We start from the raw sequence: 26,499 nt of genomic DNA, 5'->3' as shown, positions 1-26,499 counted from the left end.
AAAAAGATAACTTTGATGGAGCAAATTGGATACTGTGGAGTTCAATCATGCACCAATCAACACTAAAGCACAGCTATGGAATAAACTAATGTTCATATGTGTGCAATCAGCTCTGGTTTACATTATCCACACAAAGTGAACAAGGTATTAGAAAAAGCAACCTGGAAATGTGAAACGTGCTCGATTGCAAATACAGTAAAGTCTTGTTATATCGATATTCTTAGGAGTCAGAAAAAATATCGATATAACCGTACTATCGATATATCCGATCCTGCGCCGTACTGCATGAAGCGGGAGCAATAAATGGGGGATCTTTGATATTGCATGTAGTTTTTTCATTGGGTTCATGGATTGCGTATCCAGCATGCTTTTGTACTGTAGTGAAGTGAGAAATAAACTTACGCATTAAATAAAAACGTCATTTATTATTTTTATAACGCACTCTTGAAATCGTGACTGAGTATCACTCGACATTGTTGACATTGTACACACGAGAGAAACCACGAACGCCAGCATGTACAAATGTATGAAAAACAATGATGATTGCAAGCGATAAAGATATCTGAATACAACACAATTAAATACATGTATGGAAAACAAAAACTGCAATGTTTACATTACTTACGTTGATGAAGTATTCTGCGGCACGTCGAATTATTTCGCGATGAAGGAGTTGCTTGTTGGATAGTCCTCCACAGCCACGATTGCCTTGTACGTTGTTCAGATATCACAATTCTTATGTTTCCCCATGTTTGAAATTGGTGTCAAATAACTGTATACTGCAGAAGAAGACTACAGTATTGTGACGTTCTCATCCTCTTTGATCCAGGTCCGAAGTCCAACGCTTCGTATGCCGTCTTTATTTTATCCTTACTCTTCAACCACGTTGATAAAGTATTTTGCGGCACGTCAAATTCTTTTGCAATGGAGGATTTGCTCCTTGTTGGATTCTCCTCAACAGCCACGATTGCCTTGTATTTCATTACGCGGTCACAATTCTTTCGTTTCGCCATGGTTGAAAATGGTAGAAAATGGCGTCTACTACACTGCGCAAAACACGGAAGCTGGTCACGTGACCAAGTTAAGTGACCAACGGTGCGACCGATACAGATTCCGATAATGGTGGTACTGTATAGAAACCCCTAAGCCAGGGGTGTCCAAAGTCGGTCCTCGAGGGCCGCCATCCTGCCTGTTTTCCCTGGGGGAGCTGGAAAACAGGCAGGACAGCGGCCCTCGAGGACCGATTTTGGACACTCCTGCCCTAAGCAAATATCGAGTCACCTTAAGTTGCTTTTGTATCGATATAAACATATCAAAATGGCCGGTGGGAGATGAAAAAGGGGACCGTAGTAACCGGATTATCGTAATAACCATGTATTGTACTAAACGGAACTAATTATACATAAAAAGACTAGAAATTTGCCGGGAAATGAAAATATTATCGTAATAAGCAGTATTATCAATATAACCGATATCGATAAAACGAGACTTTTCTGTATGTTTTTTTTGCAGGTCGGAGTCATTCATTTATTGTGTTAAGCGTTGGCAGAGTTGGGCCTTCCATCCCGACATGCTCTTGTTTTGAATTTGCATTGTGAGGTAGCTGTGATACCTCTGGTCTGCAGCAGGGGGCAGAGATTTAGACAAGAGCACAGCAATTTGCAAGCATGACAAGGAGGGAGGTTTCAACCACTTCGACACTGCTCTTCTCTGCCAGGTTGACCGAATATGTATTTATTATAGTTCAAAGACCACACCTAGAAAAAGCCTATTTGATGTGATCTTGCATTACACAGCACTCTCCCTCGAGGCTTTAAACCTTGTGTTGAGGGGTTAAGGGTCATCCTCCTCGGCTAGGTCAACAACCTTTTTCCTTGCACGTCTTCCTCTGGGTCAGCGCTGCAATAACATGCGTTGGTTTCACAAAGGCAGTTTACCACCCAAATGGTAAAGGCAGATATGGAAGTGTGCAAATTCCCTCCCACTAGTGATGTAACCATCAGTGCGGAGTGGAAGAGGTCATGGATAATAAGTGACTAAGAGCTGCAATCACCCAAGAGAGAGCCGACGAGTCGCTCGAGTCTGCGAATAGTCTCTTGACAAACGCGTGAAGCAAACACAGCAGTTAAGCAGAACTGTGGACGTTCAAATGAATATAGGGGTTCCTCTCACCTCCATTTTGCAATGGGACAGCCTTTCGTAAAGATTAGCTCTCCCGCAGTCTCTTTGTTTTGCACTCTTGTATAAACTCACATGTGGAACTTTTTCCTCACATGGAGAAATCCTGGCAGCACTAGCGCATACTGGGAAAGAACACCCTAGTACACGGGCACACCCAGAATTCACGACTAGGCACACATATACACGGGGGGAAGACACACTCACACACACACACACACATGCAAACATGCTGCCCTTCAAATACTTTTTCGCAGCCCTTTATTTGGCAGCATGCCCGGTGGTTAGAGTGTTTCATTTTTCCCTGTGTATGGAACTGGGCAGCTGTCCAGACAGACATACAAAGAGGAGGAGAGAGGGAGGGGGGGGGAGGAGGAGAGAAAGAGAGAGAGGTGGGAGGGGTGTGGGGGTCACAGAAAAGGAGAGAAGGGTAGAATAAAGGAGGGGTGGGGGTTAGTGAAAGAATGGGAGCAGCAAAAAGGGAGGGAGGAAGAAAAGCAAGAAAAACAAGGAATGAATTTGCCTGAACATTTGTAATTTGTTCCGTGTGACACCTTACCAGAATCTGATCTTCAACCCCTCCCCCCACACCCACAACACACCGATGTATCCCACTACCACATTGGCCTTGAGACCCCCCCTGTCTATTCTCATCCCTTCTTTCTTAGCCGCATTTCTCCTTTCTGGTCCTGACCACTCTTTCCCTGTGGGAACTACCACCACCTCCTCTTCTAGGCCCCCCTCCCCCCAAGGCCCCCCCACACCTCCCAAGCTCCATTCAGAGTGCCGTTTCCCTGTGATCTGTGTTTCTGACAGCTACACACATGCACACACACAGACCCTCTGCAAACAAACACCATGGATTCTAACACAGCTTTGTATCCGCAGCACTTAAACGTGGCTAGAAGAGGGGGAGGGCAGGAGAGGTGCTTGCTAAGAAAAGAAGGCAAATGTGATAGAGAGAAGGATAGAGAGCTGTATCACCGTGTTGCTTTTATGATCACAAACACAGAAACCCCCCAACAGACACACAAACACACACACAGACTATGAACCCCCCCCCCCCATCCCTGTTTCCCGTTCTCTGGTTCTTCCCACCAGTTCTCCCGGGAATAAAGACTTCCATTCATGTGTCTGAGGAGAGCCACAGTAGGGAAGAGAAAAGAGGGAGGAGAAGGAAAAGGGGTTTGGGAGGGGTGGGGTGTTGTTGGTGTCAAGGTGGGACACAGTGGATCATTGGGATCAGGGCAAAGTGCCATAAAATTGGGTGGATGCGCGTGCATGTGTGTTTGCACACTGCCCCGAGACAAAGCGTCACCATCTCTGATCTGGTGACATGTGCGGGAGCCAAAGCCTCTTCTGGGAAAATTGGGTGGGAAAGTTTGGAAGATGGGTCTCGAATCAAAACCTCCAACGCTGCTGTATTCATCCTTCAACAGAAACATACTATTATATATTTTGATGCTTGCTGCATCTTTTTGAAAGGATGGCATCACACACCCTATCTTTCTTGCTTTCCTTATTTCAACCTTCAATCGTGAGTAAATTTGTCCTTTTGCTTGCTGCAAAGCAGATACCAGATTTATTGTGCAGTAGTGGGTCGGCCATAAAATATCCCCTTCCCGCATTTAGAGCAGTAATATTGCAGGCTGAAGTGCTCCTAAAGATAGATACAAAGCACCCGAGTCTTCTTGTCACACTGAAATGAGTCAATCGGAAGAAAAGCTTTCGATTGGCAGAACTGCAGCATGTCATTAAGGCCCAATTGGAGGTTGTCATGTAATCACACACACACATTTAAACGCTACACAAAGTATACATCTAATCCCTGCTATTATTTTAAATGGTGTGTGTGCATTGTGTAGGCATATGCATGGGGGGGATTTCTGAAAATACCAACAAAAGATAGCAATTTACTTCTTTCATAGTCAATGCCGAGATCCACAAAAGAGAATTATTCATGCGCTTGTTCAGCATAAAAAAGATGAGTCGACATGCGGCGCCACTCACATGCCTTCCACGTTGAATGATTATCAATGCACACGTTTGGGGAAGTGTACTCTAAGAATTTCACACTCACCATAATAATGCTGTGAATCGCTGTATAACCACTCTGTGACTTTTGTTGCAAAACGGAAACAATCAAACAGCCATGAGCTGCCCTAAATCCTCAGGGATGACTTCCTGTGTGGAATGATGGGTAATTCAAGGCAGGAGCTGTGCCGAGATGAAACACTTCCCCTCTGACAAACAAGGGTCTTGAAGGCAAAGCTGACCTGACTGATTACTTATTGTCATGCAATGCATTACTGTCTTGTTAGGGATGCATCTATAGAAGCACCTCATTTGAGCCTTTGGAGAAAAAACTAAAACATTGAACTACCCTTTTCAACGTTGACCTAAAATAATTTTAACTCATTCACTGCCAGATGATGTGCAAATATGTGTCCACTCCAGTGCCAGGGTTTTTGGCATTTTCACTCAAGTTACAGGACACACAGAATATTGAGATTTAAGACTATATATTCAGCGTATGAAACCTTAGTCTTTCTTCGTTCATCAGAAAAAAAGAGTTAATTCCTAAATTATATGGAGCAGGAGTTATCTGAGCTTGAAATGCTGGCGGCTGTACAAAAGGCAAATTCTGACCCCTCGTGGGAGGGAAAAAAACATTGCTGAATTACCGAATAAATTCGGGAATGGCAGTGAATGAGTTAATGACAGCCAAAGTAATTTAAAAGTACCTTTTAAATTACTTACTAAATTTACTTGTGATCTATGTGCTATTTACAAGCAGTCCCAAACCACACAAACCAAGGCAGTTTAAAAACAGTTGTAGCTGCACTAATTATATTTTTTTATCTCCCTTTATGAGCGCAAGGCAGAGCAACAGGTGGCATAATAACCACAAACATTAATGCCATTTTGGCGGATCCAAAGCTCAAAGAGAATCACTTGCATAAAAGGCATATAAACAACCACTAGATAACAAGGAGATTTCAGATTTTTTTTTGCCGATGAATTGTTACCAAAAAAATGAATGAAGGTGCTGTGTTAATGTATAAGCTTTTTCTTTATTTTGAAAGTACAGCAATACCTCGGTTTTCAACCATAATCCGTGCCAGAAACCTGTTCGAAAACTGATTTGTTCAAAAACCGATACTGGACTTTTCATTGTACTGTACTCTGTGTCATTTTTAAAAACTATTCCAAGTCTAGAAAACAACTATTTAAAGCACTTTTTATTTATTATTTTCACAAATTTTAACATCAGTCCGATTTACAGTGATCTCAACCAGACACATCTTTTTCAATTGTTTGAACAATACAAACAACGTCGAAACACAATGAAACGCAATACGAGAATAACGTCCGATTTGTGGAGATCTCAACCAGACACGTCCGCTTTTTTTAAATCTTGAGTGAACTGCTCACAATGGATTGCCACACAAGGATAACGTCCGATTTGCGGATATCTCTGCCAAACATGTCTGCTTCTTTGTAAAATACAAATAAAAATATTCATCAATACTAATGCGTCGGTTACAATGAGGAAGGCATGACACGAGGACGTGACGTATAAAGAAGTGCAGTATAAGGAAGCGGAGGGTAGTTGAGTGGCGCATTACGGTGCGCTCAGTTTGGTTGAGAACGGAATTTCGGTTGTACGCCGGGACATAAAAAACATGAATTTTTTGGTTGAAAACCGAATCGGACAAGAACCGAGACGTTCAAAAACCAAGGTTTGACTGTATGAAAATGTGCTCATAGTATATTATTTCTAGTCAATGTCAGTCAACAGAAGTTGGAAGTACAGTGAACCCTCGTTTATCGCATGTGATACGTTCAAAAAATAGCCCGCGAAGTACACTGTAGTCAGCTTTTTTATTTTTATTTTTTTTTTACACAATGCAAAACTGTACATACGGCAGAATGAAACAAAATATCGGTTGTGGTTGGCACTCTCTTTTTTTTTTGCAAGAACATTTTTATAAACCGACATGGCCCGATTTCTAGAAGCAGAATGCTCCATGAGCTGTTCAAAGCCAGTGTGTTTGATTTTATTCTGCTATGTTTGCAGTTGTTTCTTTTACTTTCTTTATTTGCACATTGGAATGCCATTAAAAAAAAAGTTTTCCTCTAAAAAAAAATTTCTGCGATGCACTGAAGCCGCGATAAGTGATCCGCAGAGTAGCGAGGGATCACTGGCCAGGACAAAACGACAGACCCTGCGATGGGTAAAATTGGGCGGATTGGAAATTAGTAGAGAAATGCTTGATTTGAATTTTGCTTTAAGGCTTTTTGAAATGTCGAGTATATGGTGTCAAATAATAAATTTGTGTCAATAATTATATTTGTACCAATATATTTATATGTTTCTGGACTAGGTCGTGTTAATAAAAAAAAAAATGGTGAATGCAATACTAGCATAGCAGCAGGATCCTGCATTAATGGGAACTTGGTACAGCCACCTTTGTGCTGTTAGTATGGGAACTAAAATAATCAGAGAATAGAGAATTTTGAACTGGTGGAAACCATTTGACATTCTCTTGATCGACGATGCAGCAAAATACTATTGTCTCAACAGTTTTATTGTGGTGAAGAGCTCTTTCACAGAATGTTTAGAACAGCATAAAAAAACGTTTTATCGTTATTGAGGCACCAAATAGTGTTTGAAAAAAACGAATTGTCCTGTCTGAAAAGTTTGTTTCCAGTGACATGAATCGTCTTCTGATATTCTTTTTCTTCCTCAAATTGCTTTGTTGGCATGGAGCTGACAAAGTCTGAGCAACACTGGCAGAGCTCAAGATGTGCTGCGCTGAATTAAAAAGAGCTATAATTGATTGTGTCAAGGACAATTCCTCTCAGAAAAGTCCTTAGATGATCCCCCGCTTGTCACTCGGAATGGCGACGGGTTAGAGAGCCAATGTAATGACATCCTCTGTGACAGGGAGAATGGGCAAAGTGAGACACAATAGTCTTAACCAATCACGCTGCACGCCACCCCATTGGCCCCCCTCAGATCAACAATAAACGGCTTTGTGTGGGGCTGCACTCCACTTGCCTATCCCCACACACATGCACACACACGCACACACATACACACACACACACACACACACACACACACACACACACACACACACACACACACACAAACTGATTTCACAGCAACATCGAGAACATTTCAACCCACATCTCACGCCACATGTGCGCATTTATAGAAGAATTAAAAAATGCAGACTTTGCTAACAACCTGGCCCTGTGAGGAATGTGTGCATTTCATTCCTGGGCACATGACTGCAGCTACCCCCTCATTCCCTCCTTTAAAATGGCTCCCCTCCTCGTTGTAGGTGAGAGGTCACATGGAGTGACATTCCTCTCAGTCTGAGAGCAAGCGACTATTTCAGCGAGCCCAGGGTAATAGGGAGAGAGATGGAGAGGGCCAAAAACACAAGGGGCCAAAAAAAAACCAACAGAGCAAAGCAGGTAAATGTTGAGGAGCACTTGGGATTTGGAAACGTGTGTGTGCGTGTGTGAGTGTGCTGTGCGTGCTCTGAAATGGACCACTAAACAGACGAGTCGAGTGGCTCTTCCCTGCCTCATAGAAACAGCTGTTTGTTTAGTCTGAGAAGCCTCAAGGGATGAACATGCAGACGGAGGGACAGACATGCACAATTCAAATCATTTATTCATTTGAAAAGTTCCTCCTTAAGAGACAATCAGCGTAAATAAACAGTGGACTACAGAGGGATTACTTTACAAAATCTTGTACTTAAGCAGCAGGGAAGTGGGAGAGAGGATGGACTCATATAAACGTCACTTATACTTAGACTGTCGGATACAAAGCAGGTCCATTTAGCAGGATTACACAGAACCTATGAAATAGTGTTCCACAAAACTTTATGTGCTTGTGAGACATGAGCACATAAGGTCGAGGAATTTTAAAATAGATCCTAAATGTTTCAGTGGCTGATGCTAGATAGCTACAATAGACAGCTACCGAGTAAATCTATGATTTTAAGGGTTGATATCATTGGATTGGATTAGCCTTTATTAGTCCCGCACTGGAACATTTTACATTTCGCAGCAGCAAAGTGATGAACGTAAGAGGAAAGTAAAGGAAGTAGAAAAACAAAATATACATGACATGCTGTAAAGGCATCAACTCTCGCGGCGCAATCTTGAAGTCAAAACGACAACAACAAAAAAAGCAACAACAAAATAACCAATAATGTGATACAACACAAAAGACACAGACAGCCATTCAAGGACAACCGACGTCTCCGGACAAGTTGTGTCCATAATTTGTAAAATCGCTTCAAATGACTTCTACTGAGCGTATTTTACAAAGATTCCACCGCATATAGCTATATTTTACGTTTTAAGACTCGCACTGAAAATTCCGGAAGTCTTGTTTTTGAGTTGGTGACAAGCCCACACCCAACGTCACACTGAAATCCATCTTCCCTTCGACTAATCTACTGCTGTGGCCATTTTAGAGTGTCTCGTTGTTGTCCATTATTGCATGCAGGACATACAGAGAGTTGATATGGTGACAAGAAAGTATTTTATTAATTTCTTTATTTTTAATTAGAAATTGAGAGCCAACGCATGAGCTGGAGCTGAGGGCTAACCTGGCCGCCGTTCTAGGAATTCCTCATTGTCACGGTGAAGACAACCTAGTGGGATATATTCCGGCCACCAGAGGCTTTAGGTGGATTTATTTTTCCAAAGCTCCAACATATCGTTTAAGAAAGATGCTAGAGAAGTCGTATCAAATTTTAGAGGTTGTATCAGTGGAATTTGATTGACAGGTAGAAATGTATTGATGATTTTTGATATTCATTGAAATTGGGCAGTGTTTTTCACAACACTAATTTTTGTGGTATGTCAAACTTAATGTATCTCGCATATTTGTTTTGGCAAAAAAATCTTATGTCGGATGCCCTTCCTGACGCAACCCTCTGTATTTATCCGGGCTTGGGACCGGCACAAGAAGACACTGGCTTGTGTCCCCTTGTGGCTATAAGTTGAAGAAGCGTGTAGAGGCAGGCTGGAGCGGCTGGAGAAAAATGTCATGTGTGATGTGTGATAGGAGGGTTTCAGCTAGGATGAAAGGGTCAGCTCTGAGCCCCTTCTTGTTTGCTATGGTGATGGACAGGCTGACAGACGATGTTAGACAAGAATCTCCTTGGACCATGATGTTTGCAGATGACATTGTGATCTGTAGCGAGAACAGGGAACAGGTGGCGGAGAAACTAGAGATGTGGAGATATGCCCTGGAAAGGAGAGGAATGAAGATCAGTCACAGCAAGACAGAATATATGTGTGTGAATGAGAGGGATCCAAGTGCAAGAGTGATGCTACAGGGAGAAGAGGGAGGATTTTAAGTACTTGGGGTCAACTGTCCAGAGCAATGGGGAGTGTGGAAAAGAGGTGAAGAAGTGTGTCCAGGCAAGCTGGAGCGGCTGGAGAAAAATGTCAGGTGTGATGTGTGATAGAAGGGTTTCAGCTAGGATGAAAGGAAAAGTGTATAAAACAGTGGTGAGACCAGCCATGATGTTTGGACTGGAGACAGTGCCACAGCAGAAAAGACCGGAAGTACCCTCAGTGGTCGTTTAACAAATGTCAGAAAGAAAGAATAGGGAATTAAACCAAAAATTCTGAAGATACAAAAAGGAGAAGAGTAGCAGTACCTTACATTGCAGGAGTTTCTGAAAAACTACACAGAGTACTTTGGCAACACAAAATTCCTACTTATTTCAAACCGATAAACACTTTAAGGCAAAAATTAGTGCATCCAAAAGATAGGCTGCCAAATGAAAAAGTAATGTAGTTTATACAATACATTGTAATAATGAAAATTGTAAAGAGCAGTACATTGGGGAGACTAAACAAATTCTCAAAAAAAGACTTTATCAACATCGCGGGGATAATACTAGTGGGCCTCAATCGGCAGTACATCTGCACCTAAAAGCTAGCAACCACTCATTTGATGACAATGAGGTTAAAATCTTAGCAAAAGAACATAGATGGTTTGAAAGGGGAGTAAAAGAAGTGATTTTCATAAAAAAGCTAAATCCTTCATTAAACCGATATGGTGGGGTGAGGTTCAATTTGGATCGTTCGTACGATAGCCTGCTTAGGCAACATAGGTTGGGCAAGATTAGTAATGCTGATGAGGAGATACTGAAGGGAGTTGGGCAATCAGGCCAGTCGTTAGTCAGGAATGCAGGAACAATCAGTGGGGCTGCAGGGAGTGGTCCTCTGCTCCCCCAACCTGAGAGTAGGGACCTATCATAGCAGTGTCCGGCGCCGCCATGTCTGGACATTAGAGATATATATTTATGGCCGATACTACCAGTAAGACTTTAGTTCGCTCAAGAAGCATCTTGGATAAGAAGCACCTTCAAAAAAGTACAGATGACGGCTGAAGAAACCTTTTCATCGATGGACCACTCCTGTACGACTGAGAGCTTACACAGACATTATTTAATGGTGTGAATTGGCTACCATTAGACTGGATAATGTGACAAAGAAATTGGTTTGGATGACACATTGTTACTGCTATCTCATCATTTCACATCTACTCTATCCACTCCCCCAACACACGCACACACGCACACACACACACACACACTTTTTGACAGGCATGTCCCAGACAGCTGATGAGGCCATCAGATTTCACTGACAAACACACTTACGTTTCAAGTGAGACATCATGAAAGTCAATACTGCACCTGACTCTCCATCGACTTTAACCCACACCGGTCTAAATCCTTAATGGACCGTTTCTCGAAACCACCGAATATATTTGGCCACATACATGCAAACACATGGATGCGTATGAGTAAAAACGCAAGGCTTTAACCCATTCACTGCCAGACGTGCAAAAATGTGTCCACTCCAGTGCCTGGGTTTTTGTCATTTTCACTTGAATTCCAGGATCCACAGAATATTCAGTTTTAGGACTACATCAACGTTCAATACAGCGTTAGAAACCTTACACTCTCTTCTTTCATCACAAGAGTTAATTAATAAATTATATGGGTCTGGAGTTATATGAGCTTGAAATGAGGGCGGCTGTCCAAAAGGCAATGCAATACATACATATTGGTTTATATAGTGCTTTAACAACAGCTGAAGCTGGAACAAAGTGCTAACGTGGAAAAAGGGGAAATGTTGTCCCCTGGTGGAAGGGAAATACATTGCCAGAGGCCATTGCCAGTGCTTTATTGGCACCCAAGCAAGAAAAAAAAAACACAAACTAATTCAGGAATGGCGCCTCTACGTCATATTTTCAATTCCAGAATAAATTCGTGAATGGCAGTGAATGAGTTTACTAAGCAATGTTGCTCGCTGTGAAATATTTAACTCAAAATATTAGTGGATAATTACCGTTATTGAAATCGGTGGCATTTATTTTTAAGTTTTAAATTGAGTAAAGGCAGGTTGTCATTCGAATGAACAATGAACACGAATGCTTATTATGGTCTGGCTACATCTGCCAGAAGACCAGCAACGACCTGTTAGGAAAGGGGACAATGGCGAATGAATGGGGCTTAACCTATAGGATGCATAGAGAAGGCGATTTGTGTGTGTGTATGTGCATGTGTATGTCTGTGTGTGTCTGATTGAGAAATTAGCTACAGTCTGAACCAAATGGTCAGCGTGCAAAACATGCACACAAAAAAAATCCAGCCCCGAGGGAAAGAAAGCAAAGACTCCAGTTGTTTCAACCCTGACCCACTCACACAAACAAACAATTTAATGTGTGCATGCGCACACGCACACACACACACACACACACACACACACACACACACACACACACACACACACACACACACACACACACACACACACACACACACACACACAATCACACAAAAATGTGGAGTCCAGCTATCACCTCAACTTTTGAATGTCCATTAGGGTCACAGTTCATCTCTTCTTCAGCATTCCTTTATGACTCCCAAAGTGTGTGCGTGTGCGTGTGTGTGTGCACTCACGAGGAGTGACCTTGCGGAGTAATTCATGTAGACCCACAGCAGTGGCAGCAGCAACACAACAGGGCTGATTAGTGTGCAATCTTGCTTAGCTTCATGAAGACTGTGCGGGAGCCATGGGTGTGTTTGCGTGCGCGCGCGTGTGCGTGTGTGTGTGTGTGTGTGTGTGTGTGTGTGTGTGTGTGTGTGTGTGTGTGTGTGTGTGTGTGTGTGTGTGTGTGTGTGTGTGTGTGCATCGTCTGTGTTTTAGTGTGTGAGAGAGATGAGTGAACAGAATATATTTTGTCTGGACGGTTCTTCAGGTTTGCGAGTCGGCCAAAAGCAGATCAGAGGTTAGACATGAGGTGTGTGTTTGTGTGTGTAGTGTGTGTGTGTCACTTTGGTTGTTGGCGTGTGTTTCAAGCGTGCACAGGGTGTGTATGGGGGTCAGGCACAGATGGACAGCTGGTGTTTCAGCGGTGCTAAATCACTTACCCCTCCCCAGCTTGCACACACACACATACACATTCACACACACACAGACACCCACACACACATACACACACACGATACATACATCCCTTCGCCCCTCACCCATCGAGAAACGCCCCTTAAAACATTCCCAGCTCTTGCTTTTTCAAAGACTTCAAACTGACGACACAATAAAAAAGGAAGGCCATTTTCCCCATGACGACACCAGACACAAAAAAACACACACACAAAAAAACGTGCACGTTTGGTCAGGCCGTATTTGAGGTAATCATTTTATACGTGTAAACATTCATAAATCACTCAAGAGTCGCTCTTTTCCAAGCAGAACGATTCACACGAAAGCACAAAATTGACACACACGAGGCTATTTTATGAGCTCATCAAGTCCCTCAGGTCACCAACCGCCATCTCGTCCAAGGATGAAGAGCTAACATTAAAAGGCTAACCATTTTGTGCAAACACACACGCACGCACACGCACACACACATACACACACACACGCACACACACACACGCACACACACACACAGTCATCATGTGCAGCATTCATTTCCTTGTGAATGCACTTGACTAACACATAATAATCCTCAACACTGCTGGGAGACCACCAAACCGCAACACACACATACGCGCACACGCACACACACAAACACACGCACACGCACGCACACGCACACACAGGGGGACCACCTAGCAGAGGGGGCTGTCAAGACAAGATAAGTGTGTGTCTATCATCACATACACTACAGGTACACACGTGCACCAACACATGAATGTACACTAACAACAATAAAAACAACACACTGACTGGGCTGCACTCCTGGAAAAAAAAAGCTCCAGCTTATCTCTCTCCCCAGATAGTGAAATGGATTAAGAGCCACATTTGGCGCATCCTGAGAACTGGACAGATAACGAGGAAAAAAACTCATTTGGACTGCAATCTGGATTCAAAATGATGTATGTGCGAGTGTCTGTCCTTACGCAGTCGAGCGACGGATGTGCGCGTGGGCATGTGTGTCTGGAAGACTGATGCAGTGGTTGACCCAAGACCCAATCCGTGAGAACGCACGCATTCATCTTGAAAAGACACACAGCATGCCCAGACAAAGAGCTGAGTGTGAGAGGCCGTCCAGCATGTGTGTGATGTCAGCTGGAGACAGAGACGGGAAGAGCATCATATCCCATTTATGCCGGTGTGTGGGTTTGTCCCCTGACACGAGCCGCCTGCGCATCGATATAAATGTCGGTGATGAAATATCATGCACTTCCTAAACCGGGCTAGCTTAACAGAAGTTTTCTACCCAACTTACCTTTAGCCTTGCAACTGGCTGCTGCAAAAACGATATTTTCGAAAACAAATGCATTTTAAGCATTTTGTTCAATCATTGCTGTCCCAAAGAACACAACAAAGTGCTTAACAGGAAGAAAACATTTGTATTGTTCTTTTCTTTGGATATCTATACACTATAAATCAACGTGATCGTGGGCTATTTCTCATGCCCTTTGCCTACTCATTTTAGCCGAGTATGGCTGAACCTTGAAAAAAACAGGAACATTCAAATTTAGAAAAAAAATATTACAAAAAAAAAAAAAAAAAACGAGTCTGCAAAAATGCCAACCCCGAGGTGATGAACTAAGAATATGCAGGCGTTGATTTATAAATTTGATTTGAGAAATCCATCACCCCTAGATGGCACACGTGAGTTTGTTGCGTACGCTGCGGCTCATATGGCGCTTAACTACAATGTCAGTCAATTTATTTTTTTTGCGTGGAGGTAAAGTCATTATAAGTGCCTTGAAAGCTGGGTCTGAGAGGACAGTAATTTCATCTGTGCTATATGTCATACATATTAGCATATTTCACAATGAAGCTGACTTTGATTAATATAAATTATCAATCATAAAATAGTATGTATTTTGCACACATGCATTTATTTTGTCGATATTTAAAATAACATTTTAAACCAGATGGATCAGTACCACTGATGACAAACTGTGTCCGGCATTCAAGTTTCCCCCCTCTCTGATCAAAGCATGCTTTCCCAAGCGTCACCTGTTGCGTTGGCGTAACAAACTGAAAATTCTTCATAATATGAGCAGTTTCCAGCTCAAAAAAAACATCAACAGCTTGAAAAGAATTGTGAAATGTTGTTTCCTCATTCATATGCAAATGTGGTCGGAATCCAGTCTGCACTTCTGACAGCTGATTTTTTTTTCTCCCATTCTGCTACTCTCCATGAATATCCTCCTTCCTCTCCCTTTCCCTGTCCATTAGAGTCAAATCTCTATATTAATGTGCATCTATTGTATCCCCCGCCTCTCCCCTCTTCTATTCACTGAGCTACCATACGCACATGCACGCTCCCTGTGAGAGGGGCCCCTTAACCAGGCTCTCCATATGCCTGATCCCCCCCCCCTCCTCTTTCCAGAGACCCCTTCTTCCCTCTCCATTCCCTGCTCACACCCTGGCTTCTGCTCTGTTGTCACTGCCCCATGCTGCCATCTGCTACAAGACGACAGTGAGCGAGAGCGGGAAGAGAAGGAAAGGGAGAGCGGTAGAAAAAGAGGAGACACGAAGGCAGCTTGAGTGGAGAAAGAAGGGACAGATAAAGAGATAGAGAGCGGGAGAATTGACGTGGACACGATACAATAGAAAGCAGAGAGGCTGTCCATCTGCTCCCCCTCCTCAACATCCCCCATCCCTCCTGACACACACCACAAAGAGAGTATTTAACCCCAACACACACAGACACACACACACACACGGAAAATGGAAGTGTGGGGTGGTGGGGCACGAGGCAGTCCGAGATCTCTCCTTAACCCGTTCCTCTCCACTGAGTCTGCCTGTAATACAGCCTTGGGCTGGCAGGTGATGAGTGGATGGAGGGAAAGCATGTCGAGGAGCAGGGGGAGGGGGCAACGAGGGTGAGGAATAGAGCGACGGAGTGCGAGGGATGAAGTCTTGAAACTGATCTGAATCAACACCACCACATCCGACAAGCCCCTCCCCTCCCTCAATCTCCAAGCTCAATTGGGACCAGCTTGAAGCCCCCCTACAACACCCACCTCCCGCCATACTGTCACTATGACAACCTGTGTCAATCATACAGTTGCAGTCCAAGTGGGGGCCGGTGGTGCCAGATTAGACTTGGCAGTTCAGACGTCTGTGGGAAGGGTTCATGTCCCTCAGCTTATTCATTGATACAAAAATTGAAACAAACACTAAATTGTATGTCTGGTCTGACTTTAATAGTATCAGGCACTGTCTAGACCTCCGTAACCCACTGAAGATCTCTTTGGAAAAAAACAATAATGATCTGTATTTTGTATCCACTATCAGTCTGTATGGTGCAGATCTAAAAATATATATTGCAAATACAAGTTTGTATTTCACATACCCCAAAAAAATAGAATAGAAAAATGCATAGTGCAAATGATTAACAAAACAAGATTTAATCACGATGTACAAATAGTGACCGTGGAATAATGTTTCACTGTATGTGCACGTTGGAACACAAAATCTGCCTACTAACACAACAATATGTGCATGCACCATTTCCATCCCATTTCTTATTACCGGAATGAGATCCCCAATTTATTACGATTTTTATTATACAATACAATGATACAAGACATATTGATAGCGCTTTAACAACAGCTGAAGCTGCAACACAGCGCTTAACATGGACAGGCATTATCTAGTCCATAATTGGATAAGGGACCTGATTTGATAACTTACGCGAAAAGAGGGGGTTTGACTGTATATTTTTTTAAGGTTTTTTTTAAGTATTATTTTTGTCAAAATGTAAAAATGACTTGAGAGCTTGAAAAAGGCCCATCTTGTACTTCTAATTTGATTTTTAATAAACCAGCATGCTAGTGAAAAAAAAAAAACAATCAAACAAAAGTCATGGCTGTCAAGTTATGAATCATTCTCATGCCCTGGCGGGTACACTTAACAGTAACACAACGCTGTGGCCTCGCACGGTGTTGTTATGTTAGGCTGAAGGAAGTTTGCGGAAATTAAGGCAGTACTGTATTTCTGTTTTGCAACAAAAGTTTAAAAGAAGGAATTAGACCAGGGGTACTCAAACGTTTTCAGCTTCCGAGCTACTTTTGAAATGACTAAGTCAAAATGAACCACCCATTTGGATATCTATACATTATATTTAAACTCAACTTTAGTTGTACAGCATCAGTTCATGACAATGTCACATCACCTTCTCATGCGACCTACCAATACTGTAGTACCTTGGAGATCAACTGGTAGATCGTGATCAACATATTGAGCACCCCTGAATTAGACCAATCCCGGCAGAAAACAAGGCGAACCGGAGCAGCTGCCTTTCAGAGGAGGAGGGGCAGCAGGCTGCTCAGAGGATTCACAAACGATTTGGGGTTAGTGACATTTCGGCTCAACAGGTACATTCATCACCTCTTTTGGATTTGTAATTGATCCCAGAAATAACACTTAAAAACTGTCAAGTAATACTCCATTCTGGCAGTTGCGGGATTTTCACTGTTGTAGCGCATCCCAAATGATTTTGGTGTGGTCTGTTTCAAGCATGTCATATTCTTCCCCACAAAAATTTCCATCAGAGTAAAAGTAACCCACTTTTATAAACGTCTGTCATTAAATACATCAGTAATAAGGTAAACAAAATTAATTCGAGGGGCCACTACAAGAGAACATCGCGCCGACGACATGACACCTTCGCTCCTGCTGAGCCTGTCGAGCTCAGAGTCACTATGATGGCTGTCAGGTTTGGACACACACTCCACAGTGTAGGTCAACACACTCCGCAAACACTCAAACCCCCAAGGACCTGTACGTACACAGTGTCACACGCACCGAACACCAGTGCATGTGTAACGGGTGTGTGGGAGTAGGGGTGAGGAAGGGAGAGGAGAGGAGACAAGAGGGGTCTACATATGACCACAAATGGAGAGAGCAGACACCAGCTGTCACCTGCTTATGCCAGCCCTATTCTCAGCTCCTGTGTGTGCGTGTGTGTTTGTGTGTGATCTGAGCTAGCCATGACTGGTTTCAATTACACAGCAAACTTTGACCCTGTGTAACTAAGCAGGGGAGAGGAAATACTGAAAGGGAGCTTGAAGTGTTCAAGGCATGGAGTGTCTCATTCGTGTACTGGGACAGTCATGGAAGCCAAAAAAATGTGAACTGCCTTCTTCTCTAGAGTGCATTCAGCTTCTCGCAACGGCATCAGACTTACCCGTTTTCTGGGCGGTCCTCTGTCTTCATCCTTTGGAACCCGCCCTGATATGGCCCCGCCTCCAGTTCGTCCCTGCCGCCCCCCTTTGCCTTCTCCCGCGGGAGGTCTGACGGTCATCCTGATCTCCGGTGGGCAAATATAGTTCTCAAGGTTCTTGGGGGGCTTCTTGGTACGCTTGGTAGTCTGGATCTTCAGTTTGAGACTTCCTTCCTGGAAGCTGGCTTCCTTGATGGAAAACTCCTGCTCTTCCAGAAGCCCCTCCCCGTGTTCTTCAAGCCCCTCCCCTTCGCTGACGCCACCGCGGATCACATCATCACTACGTTCCAAGGTGGTAGCTCCTGTTCCTTCATTTCGTGCCGTCCCGCCTCCCTGTAACTCCGCCTCTTTGGGTCGGGCCAAGCCAACCAGATCCCTTGGCTCCATCCACTCTCCCGCCACAGCCAGTCAGGGTGGGGGGAAGCTGTGGCAGCCAGCCAATCGGAATAAAGAGAATAGAAGTCTGTCGAGCAGCTGGGTTGTTGTCAATCAGCTATTGAAGTTGACTTGGTTGGCCCACTGACACGCTGGGAAGCCAGGGACAATCTGAAGATAGAGCAGGTGAAAGATATGATCAGCAAAAGAATGACAACTCCCTGAGGCTGCTGTCCTATTAGAGACCCTTATTAGCATTGGACGATATGTTTAGAAGAACACACAAACCTGCCGCAAAGCTGCACGCATGCCAAAGTGCTCTATTTTACATTTTCTCCCAAGGAAAAAAAACTTTTTTCCCCCTCACTTAACATCCTTTCCCCTATGCTCTCTTGTCTTTTATCGCATCTTGCTAATCTTCCCTCCCTTGGTTCTTCCCTCATTTGAGCCGTCCTACTTATGTGAAGCAAAGCTATGCAGACACTGGTGATCAGTGCGAAATAAGACATTCCTCCTCACTGCTCCAAAACCAGGCTGAAGTTACCCTGAGGACATAAAGGAGGGAAAAAACGAAAGAAGCTGACTTCTGTTTTTTTCTTCTTTTCAACCAGAGCAGTCGAGGAGGGAGGGAATTACACATGGGGAATGGGAAGGCAAAACAGAAAGACGAAGGGAAGGAATCTAAATTCTTTCCCCAGATGTGGTTTACGAGCTAGTCTGGAAAAAAACACAGTCTGAGCTTTTTTACACATGCATGCAGTGTGATATTGACACATTTGTATAGAAAGAAATGCATTGCACAATTTGACAAACAAATCCATATGCAAACTGAGAGTGTAAACACTGCATATATATATATATATATATATATATATATATATATATATATATATATATATATATATATATATATATATATATATATATATATCCATTAATTTAGAGTTGCTCATTTTCTTCAGCAAAATGGCTATATATATATATATATATATATATATATATATATATATATATATATATATATATATATATATATATATATATATATATATATATATATACAGTAAAGTCTCGTTATATCGATATTCAAGGAAGTCCGAAAAAATATCGATATAACCGGGACTATCGATATATCCGACCCTGTTTGCATGTAATTTTCTCCGTGCGTGCATAGAAATAGTATCGATATAACCGGGACTATCGATATATCCGATATCGATATAACGAGACTTTACTGTATATATATATATATATATATATATATATATATATATATATATATATATATATATATATATATATAGCCATATATATATATATAGCGTTTCTTTTTTGGAAAGAGGAACTAAAATAAACGCTGCACTGCACATCGTTCGCTTTGGGGAATCCCATCAGTCATTTTAAAGTATGTCTGAAATATACGTATCCTGCTATTTATTTACATATTACATTTGCACAGATGCAATTTCCTGAAGATTAATTACTTCGATTATAATTTTTCAAATACGGCCATTTACATGATTCAAGTAGACTGGATGAAAGGGTTGCGGACCTGACCATTATGTCATTTAAACAAAATAGTCCAAAGCGGTACTTGATCCTATTTTTGCAGCACAGCAACACCCCTTTTTCTGGAAAGACTTTTCATTCGATCTTTGTGGGATTTTTGACAATCCAGCCATTAACAACATTTTTGAGGTCAGAAGTTGATGATGTTGGAATGCATTAAAATGTGGTGTAAATCACCTCATACTTGGTCACTAGGGTTGAGGTTGTTCTTCCACACCAATACTATATTTTGTGGTGTATAAGGCGCAGCCAAAAGGCTGGATTTTCTTCAAAAGATGCCTTTATACGCAGGTGCGCCTCATATATGAAGTAATACTGTAGTGAGCCACAACGGGTCTAGCAACTACTGTCAGCAGCCACCGACTCCATTTCCCCCTGTAGAAGAAGTAGTGCGTAACCCCAGCCTTTACTGTAGCACCTGATAATGTGGTGTGCCTTATATTTGGAAAACCTTTATATATTTCTGTGTTACTTCCGGGTTGAGTGAACGCTAGCGCGTCTGGCTGCCACTGCTCACCCGCAGAAAAACTTATCCTGTGACTGTAAAGTGTAAAGTTGTTTTGAAAGGCGCTTATAAATGAAATGTATCATCATCATAATCATATTGTATTTGGAAAAGTTTTTTCATTCATTCATTCATTGAAGGGGCTCCTTATAGTCCGGTGCGCCTTATACAGGTAACATCCGATTTACGACAGGTGCAAGTTCCAAAAAAGTCAAGTAAAAGTCAATGTCAGCTTTATTGTCAAATATGCTAATATGCATGACATACAGCACAGATGGAATGACTGTCCTCTCGGACCCAGTATGCAAGGCACTTATAATGACTTTAACAAACATAATAAACATATCATCTCATTTTCCGTACCGCTTATCCCTCATTAGGGTCGCGGGGGTTGCTGGAGCCTATCTCAGGTGTCTTCGGGCACGAGGCGGGGGACACCCTGAATTGGTTGGCAGCCAATCGCAGGGCACACAAATACATACAACAGTCAATCTGCCTGCCATGCATGTTTTTGGAGTGTGGGAGGAAACCGGAGGACCCGGAGAAAACCCACGCAGGTCCAGGGAGAACATGCAAACTCCACACAGGGAGGCCGGACCGGGACGCGAACCGGCGGCCTCTGCACTGTGAAGCCGGTGTGCTAACCACTCGACTACCGGGCCGCCCCATAATAAACATGAAAACGCCAATTTGCCGGGAGAGGGGATCCGCTGCGTGTTCACGCGCCGCCATCTTGGGAAAAACAAAACAAAAACCCGCACTTACGACCATGACTGCCAGACCCTTTTTTTTTTTTAATTCTACGGCTGGGACCGCTCCGATGAGATCTGCAGAGTATTTGTGATGCATTTGGGAGAATAAAGACTCAAGATGGTCTTCCTAGTTTAGGTTGAATGAGTAGGATGTTTATTTGCCGGAGCACAGAGAGCAACCGCTTTTCTCAGCATTGAGAACTATTTTTTTTATCGCTGTCAAAGGACCATATGTAGCGTTGTGGCTGCGTTGCCAGATCCGCTCAACAGCATGCCTCATTTATCTTAACAGAGAATATTACACCATTGCACAAAATGAGGATACAAAATAACTGCTTATTCACAAACGCGTACGACAATTTGGCCAGCCAGTGCGTGATGGTGTTGCGCTACCTCTAACAATGGCACCAGCGAGGGGGAGTGTCCACCCTCGCCTAGGTGGGTGGGGGTCGGCGCTTGGGTCAAGGGTCCTCCAGACGCCGGCCTGGGCGAAAGCCGAGGCGGGTCGGCTATCGGCGCACGGGATCGGCGCGACAACAAAGCCGCGTCGGGCTCACGCCGCCACCGCCTCATTGAGTCTTATTTCTTTCGACGTCCGCCTACATCTCAGCGTGTGTGTTGGGCGACCTCTTCTGGCTTCTCCGTTAGCAGGGAGAGCCATTTTTCAAAAGCGGGTATGCGTGGGAAGCCGTGCGTATTTGGCTCGGCAGAATCACACAGTGATAAAAATTGATAATATGAAATATAAAATGATAAAAATGACAGGAAAAGTTACAAGATGTATAATTTAACTATAAGCAGTTTGGTATATAATAGTATTCAATGGAAAACGTTGCATACAAACAACAGATTGACATCGTATACTATCCTGTAGTGCATCGTATACTATCCTGTAGTGTAAACGTCACATCGGCCATTTTGAATGGATCTCGACTTACGACCGTTTGATTTATGACCGTTTTGTCGGAATGGAACCTGGCCGTAACTCGGATGTTACCTGTAGTATATGGAAAAAGTTTGAAAATGCACCATTCGTTGGGGGTGCAGCTTATACTCCGGTGTGCCTTATACACTGGAAAATACAGTACTTTTATCATTCATTCATTCATTCATTCATTCTAGTTCCCAAATGTATCTGTAGAAAGTTCCAAATGTTTTGGTAATGTCAGAAACCACGCTTAGTAAGTTAAGGAAAGGTGCGTTCAAAGACCTCCACCAAGCGTAGATACTATACATTTTCACTGAGCTCAGAGAAAATAAAATGTTTGATGTAGTAATTACCTGCTCCTTCCTGGACTGCCTTCTCTGTACCAGTGCAAACTCCTGTACTAACAGCTGATCTACATCGTAATACCCTACCGGCCTCACACCACATGCTTACAGTGTGATTGAATAATCATAATCCACTGCAGTACTCCGACAAGACCGCACACAAACTACGCATAATCCACAGGCAGAGTATTAAGTGGGTATTTTGTATTGCATCAAAAAAAAAGCCTGTTGAGCTATTGTGTTTTCTGATGTATAAAACATTACTCGTAAAGGTTCAGCACACCCCTGTGTGGTATTAAGAAGCTGTAAAGAACCCTTGTGGCGGTTTTGCATGTTTAACCTTCTGAACTTCAACACTACTGACATCCATTTACTTTACACATGGAATAATACATTTTAAGATTGATTTCCTGTGTGCCTGATAGCTGCTTGCTGCCGATATTGAGAGCAATGCAGTGTTACACCCGAATATATTTTGTTTGTCGTTGCAGTTGGATTTGTGCTGCTTTTTTTGGCCATCTGTAATCTCAGATGTCAACACCTCCTCCACAGGGGACAGTAGCTTGGCTGAGTGTATGGCCTCACTATGACCAGGGCCATCAGTCGTATAGAGGAAGTGAAACGCAAAGTTTGAAACATGACCAGTAAGTGACTGCGACACCTGACCGACAACACAATAAAATACAATACAATACAATACATATTGATTTATATAGCGCTTTAGCAGGAGCTGAAGCTGTAACAAAGCGCTTAATACGGACAACTATCATATACAGGAAGTAAAGCAGTCACAAAGATCGGAGAAAACACCAGGGAGTAAAACTAAAATCAAGTCTGAAACATGCTGAGTCAAATGCCAAAGAGTACAAGTGAGTTTAGAGGCGTGTTTTAAAGATGGGCAGCGAGGGGGCTCGCCGAATATTCAAATATTAGAGGAAGATATGAAGTTGCTCAACTCTAGCAGCGCTTGCATTCTTCTTTTGCGTTAGGTCCATCCACCTAAAAAACTGTTTTGTTTACTGATGTTGGATCTGAGAGAAAAATCGCTCACACTTTCTTTTTTAATCTTTACCCAAACGTGTTGAAAGGGTTGAGATCAGGGCTTTGAGATCTTAAAATCCTGAATATTAAACATATCCAATATTGTGGTGATGGGCCTTGCTTGTGAAGGGTCGTCCCCAAACAGATGTGAGAGTGAAAAATGACTAACATATCCAGTTGAAGTGCAGAATTAAGATTCAAGAGGGGCTTTAGCCTAACCCCTGTGAGCATAATTAATTATTCATTTGTCCATGAAATCCATGTGTCAAGTCTCTGTAATAATATTTAGATTATCATGAAAAAAACTGGAGTCACGCTTTGTAAATAGCACTGCCACCTTATGTCGAGTCAATATCAAATATGCTTATTATACTTTTCTCTATTTTTTACTTTGCACTATTTTTGTGCAGTTGTATATTTCAGTCTCCTGACATTTTCGTTTGTGTATAGAATAGTTTGTTTTATCTTTTGACCCCCCCCCCCCCCACTCCTTTCACCCTGAACACTTTCACCGTTACATTTATCTGTCAAAATATACAATTGTACTATTTACCATAAAGGAATTAAATGCAAACCATGATATGAATTTCAGGCCATATCACTGAACTCAAACACAATGCACCCCCCCCGCCAACGTGTTCATGGAGTAATCAAGATGCTATGCAATGCAACATGCTATTCTAATTATTGTGTAAAATCACCACTTTACCCCCCGGCCCCCACAGACACACACTTAAAGCAATTGCCTATAAAGATGCAATTGAATTAACCATCACAGCATCGAATCAACAAGCCGCAGAATTACGCTTGTCAATTTGTGTATCTTGTGGTTCAAGACATCACCAAACACAAATGTCTTCAACTTGCATGTCGTCAACTTAGCTGAACATATCAGAATCAGGATGAAAGAATGCTTGTAATAGCGGCCTCTGACATGATTGAACCTTGGATGCGGAATCAAAGTGATTCTTTTCCTCAAAAACTTCAGCCAATCGCGACATTTTCTGAGAAACTCTGTGAAGTGGGTGGGTTTTATTGTAATTAAGCGCACAACTAAAGATTTCTAAAGATTTTTTGAAATGGTTGGCCAGGCATTCCAGAAAACCAATTATTTAAACACAAACATCAAAAAGGTCAAGATTACATCTCCTTGAAATTGAGTTGCAGAAGATCAGACGCAACGGTGGTTGGTCCATGTGGCATCTTCAAAAGTCAACCCATTGTGGATGAAAACCCACATGACCCTGTTTGTTCCTCGGGAGCCTCCCCATCCCTAATGTCGGTTTGGTGACTTGCCCTCACGGCATGTGTGAAAGCCACTCTGATTGTCATGTGACTGAGCACAATGACAGGAAAAAAGAGAGTTGCCAACCACAACATCTCACGCAGAGACATCCATACACAGGCTTCAAAGTGGAATCCAGCCATTACTACTATACTAAACTGCAGCATGACAACAAAATGTCGACATGAATTATGTCAATCTTCATTCTGGGTCATAACTGCATAAACTACTTAGCTGGGTCACGTCTCTGCCTCCTCCCCCATGCAGCCACCCTAAGCTGTGTTAGTAGTACTCTGTTACTGGCAGGCACAGAGTTTATGTAAGAGTGACCCCTCCACGGGCCTCCCTCACCTAGTCCAAGCCACGCTGTCTCCTCTCTCTTAGTCTCTCTTATACACAAACACTCACATCCACATATGCATACACACCTTGGTTGGCCTTGGACAGCCGAGGGATTGTGAGAGGCCAGACTTGCTGCATAAATAGCTTTATTATGTTCGCCAAACTGCCAACGCTAGACCAGCGTCTCTCTCAAATAGCATAAGGTCACTCACTGAGCTGCATGTAAAAGGCTGTGAATGGGACACATCATTTTGCCTTTTTCTCGCTCTGGAGACAATTATGATAAAACAACGATGATGAAATGCAGATGGGCCCAGCTGAGGGGGTGAATGGTACAGACACACAGGCAAAAAAACGTGTGTCTATGTGCGTGTGCTGGAGAAAACAGGCATGAGAGCAATGGGGAGCAAGAGATGGCAGCAGAAACACAACCTTTTAAGGCTGCATAGCAGCCTAGCGCTTGAGGTGGACTGACAAATCGCTCTCTCTCTCTCTCCCTCTCCCCCCTTCTCTCTTTCCCCTGCCTCCCTCTCTCTTCCCCCTGTCCCCCTCTCTCTTTCCCGTCTCCCTCTCTCTCCCTTTTTCTCTCCCACCCTCCCTCTCACTCACTCTCTCTCCCCCACCCTCCCTCTCACACTCACACACATGTATTGGTGTGTACAACTTTTTTTCCTTTGATGAGAAGAGATTTGACCATTTTAGAGGAATCGTGAACAGTGGAAGTCTGCCATTTTCATTTTTCATATTGCGCTTTTTTTTCATTCCCGTCCAGAGCAATGTTTCAAGAATGCTCCAATCTTTGGTGACTAATCAAAAGGGGTTTCCAACCTCAATATCCAGGGGTGGGATGCATCATTTTCTATACTGGAAATATATTTCTTCAATTACTTGTTAACTATGTGTGAGTGAACGCCATTGTCTTCCTTCGAATGATCATAAATGAAAAACAGTCTTTCCACCGCAGGACAGATCGCATTGCTTGGTGTACAGCGGACCTAATAAATACAACAAAAATAGTCTGCACGCGTGGTTAAGAATGTCCCTGTAACTCAAATGTTGTCAGTTTGATTGCCTTGAGGCCCTATCAGGATGTAGGAAGAAAGTTCTTCAGTTATCAGCACCTCATTACTTCACCACTCTTCCAACCAAGCACTCAAAGCTGATTTGCCCTTGATCACGACAACTAATTGCACGCCTCGGTGCTGGAAAAGTTCCCACTGTTACAGTGTGTACTTGCTGTTCTCACTATCATGATCAAATGTCAGGGAAAATTGAATGAAAGGTGTGTACATGATAGAAAAATGGTCTTCGTGTACGCAGTCTGATATATATACATGTACAGTCCAACCTCGGTTTTTGACCATTTTCCGTTCCAGAAAACCGATTGAGTCGAAAACGGAAACATTTCCCTTTATAATCAATGTTA

General features: G+C 42.9%; 1 protein-coding gene across 1 annotated transcript in view; it reads right to left on the bottom strand.

Moving 5' to 3' along the window:
- Positions 1-26,499, bottom strand: part of setbp1 (SET binding protein 1) — a 53,962-nt gene that overhangs the window by 23,687 nt on the left and 3,776 nt on the right. The window contains exon 2 of the mRNA XM_088994269.1: positions 17,897-18,478. Coding sequence (XP_088850395.1) covers positions 17,897-18,319 — 423 coding nt within the window. The 5' untranslated portion in view covers positions 18,320-18,478. The remainder of the gene's footprint in view (positions 1-17,896; positions 18,479-26,499) is intronic.

Source organism: Hippocampus bargibanti, linkage group LG04 (assembly GCF_051943395.1).
Source record: "Hippocampus bargibanti isolate YZ-2025 linkage group LG04, ASM5194339v1, whole genome shotgun sequence".
Lineage (NCBI taxonomy): Eukaryota > Metazoa > Chordata > Actinopteri > Syngnathiformes > Syngnathidae > Hippocampus > Hippocampus bargibanti.
Note: the sequence above shows the minus strand (reverse complement) of the source record. Positions and strands in the feature narration are given on the sequence as shown.